This window comes from Poecilia reticulata, linkage group LG16, assembly GCF_000633615.1.
Source record: "Poecilia reticulata strain Guanapo linkage group LG16, Guppy_female_1.0+MT, whole genome shotgun sequence".
Taxonomy (NCBI): domain Eukaryota; kingdom Metazoa; phylum Chordata; class Actinopteri; order Cyprinodontiformes; family Poeciliidae; genus Poecilia; species Poecilia reticulata.
In genome coordinates this window covers 345,296-346,373 of record NC_024346.1, presented here as the reverse complement: position 1 = coordinate 346,373, position 1,078 = coordinate 345,296, and the positions used below count along the sequence as shown (strand labels likewise).

Genomic DNA, 1,078 nt, shown 5'->3' with positions numbered 1-1,078 from the left:
ACCAGGACCGGAACTGGGACCAGGACCAGGACCGGAACTGGAACTGGAACTGGAACCGGAATCTGGACCAGGACCGGAACTGGGACCAGGACCGGAACTGGAACTGGAACCGGAATCTGGACCAGGACCGGAACTGGAACCAGAACCGGAACTGGGACCAGGACCAGGACCGGAACTGGAACTGGAACTGGAATCTGGACCAGGACTGGAACTGGAACCAGAACCGGAACTGGGACCAGGACCAGGACCAGGACCGGAACTGGGACTGGAACGGGAACCGGAACTGGGACCAGGACCAGAACCGGAACCAGAACCGGAACYAGCTGTTTTATGTGGCAGCAGCTTCCTGTCGTCTCCAGAAGAAACTTCCTGCTTTTCTCAGCTTCTGTGACTGACGCTTCCTTTCTGGTCGTCGTGGAAACGCCTTCCTGGTTGGTAGCCTCTGATTGGCTGTGTCCTGTGCAGGTGGCCATCGACTTCACGGCGTCTAACGGTGACCCCCGGAACAGCTGCTCCTTGCACTACATCCACCCCTTCCGGCCCAACGAGTACCTGAAGGCGCTGGTGGCCGTGGGCGAGATCTGCCAGGACTATGACAGGTGGGTCAGAACCGGCGGCGCCGCCCGGCCTGCTGCGGTCTCAAACCGTCAGGCCGGGTCTCACGGTCTGGACAGTTCACTGAGCTTAACATCATGAAAATAATCTGATGGTTTCACCTCCAGATTCTATAGTTTCTACAAGACTCATTAGCTTAAACAGTTCATTTCAGCTGCTAATGCTAATGCAGTCCAGATTCCTAAAGAAACTCCATGACTGAAACTCTGGAAAGATGAACTTTGCTCCAATCTGTGAAGAAGTTGAAGATTAAAAGCTATAAATATCTTTGATGTTGACCTCATATTATTATGTTTTGGAAATTATTTGACTTCATTCATTTTAATTTATCCTCAGAAACTTGAGAAGAAACTCCAGATGTTAGAAACAGAAATGTGACTAAATCAGATTCTGATGGATTTTTGTCCTGAACAGGAAGTAGCCCCCCCCCTTCCCCCCTCAGAGTCTGTTCCTGAACAGGAAG

General features: G+C 51.4%; 1 protein-coding gene across 1 annotated transcript in view; it reads left to right on the top strand.

Moving 5' to 3' along the window:
- Positions 1 to 1,078, top strand: part of LOC103477503 (copine-4-like) — a 27,101-nt gene that overhangs the window by 16,999 nt on the left and 9,024 nt on the right. Inside the window, exons 9-10 of the mRNA XM_017309310.1 lie at positions 6 to 332; positions 466 to 599. Of these exons, the coding sequence (XP_017164799.1) occupies positions 6 to 332; positions 466 to 599 (461 nt within the window). The remainder of the gene's footprint in view (positions 1 to 5; positions 333 to 465; positions 600 to 1,078) is intronic.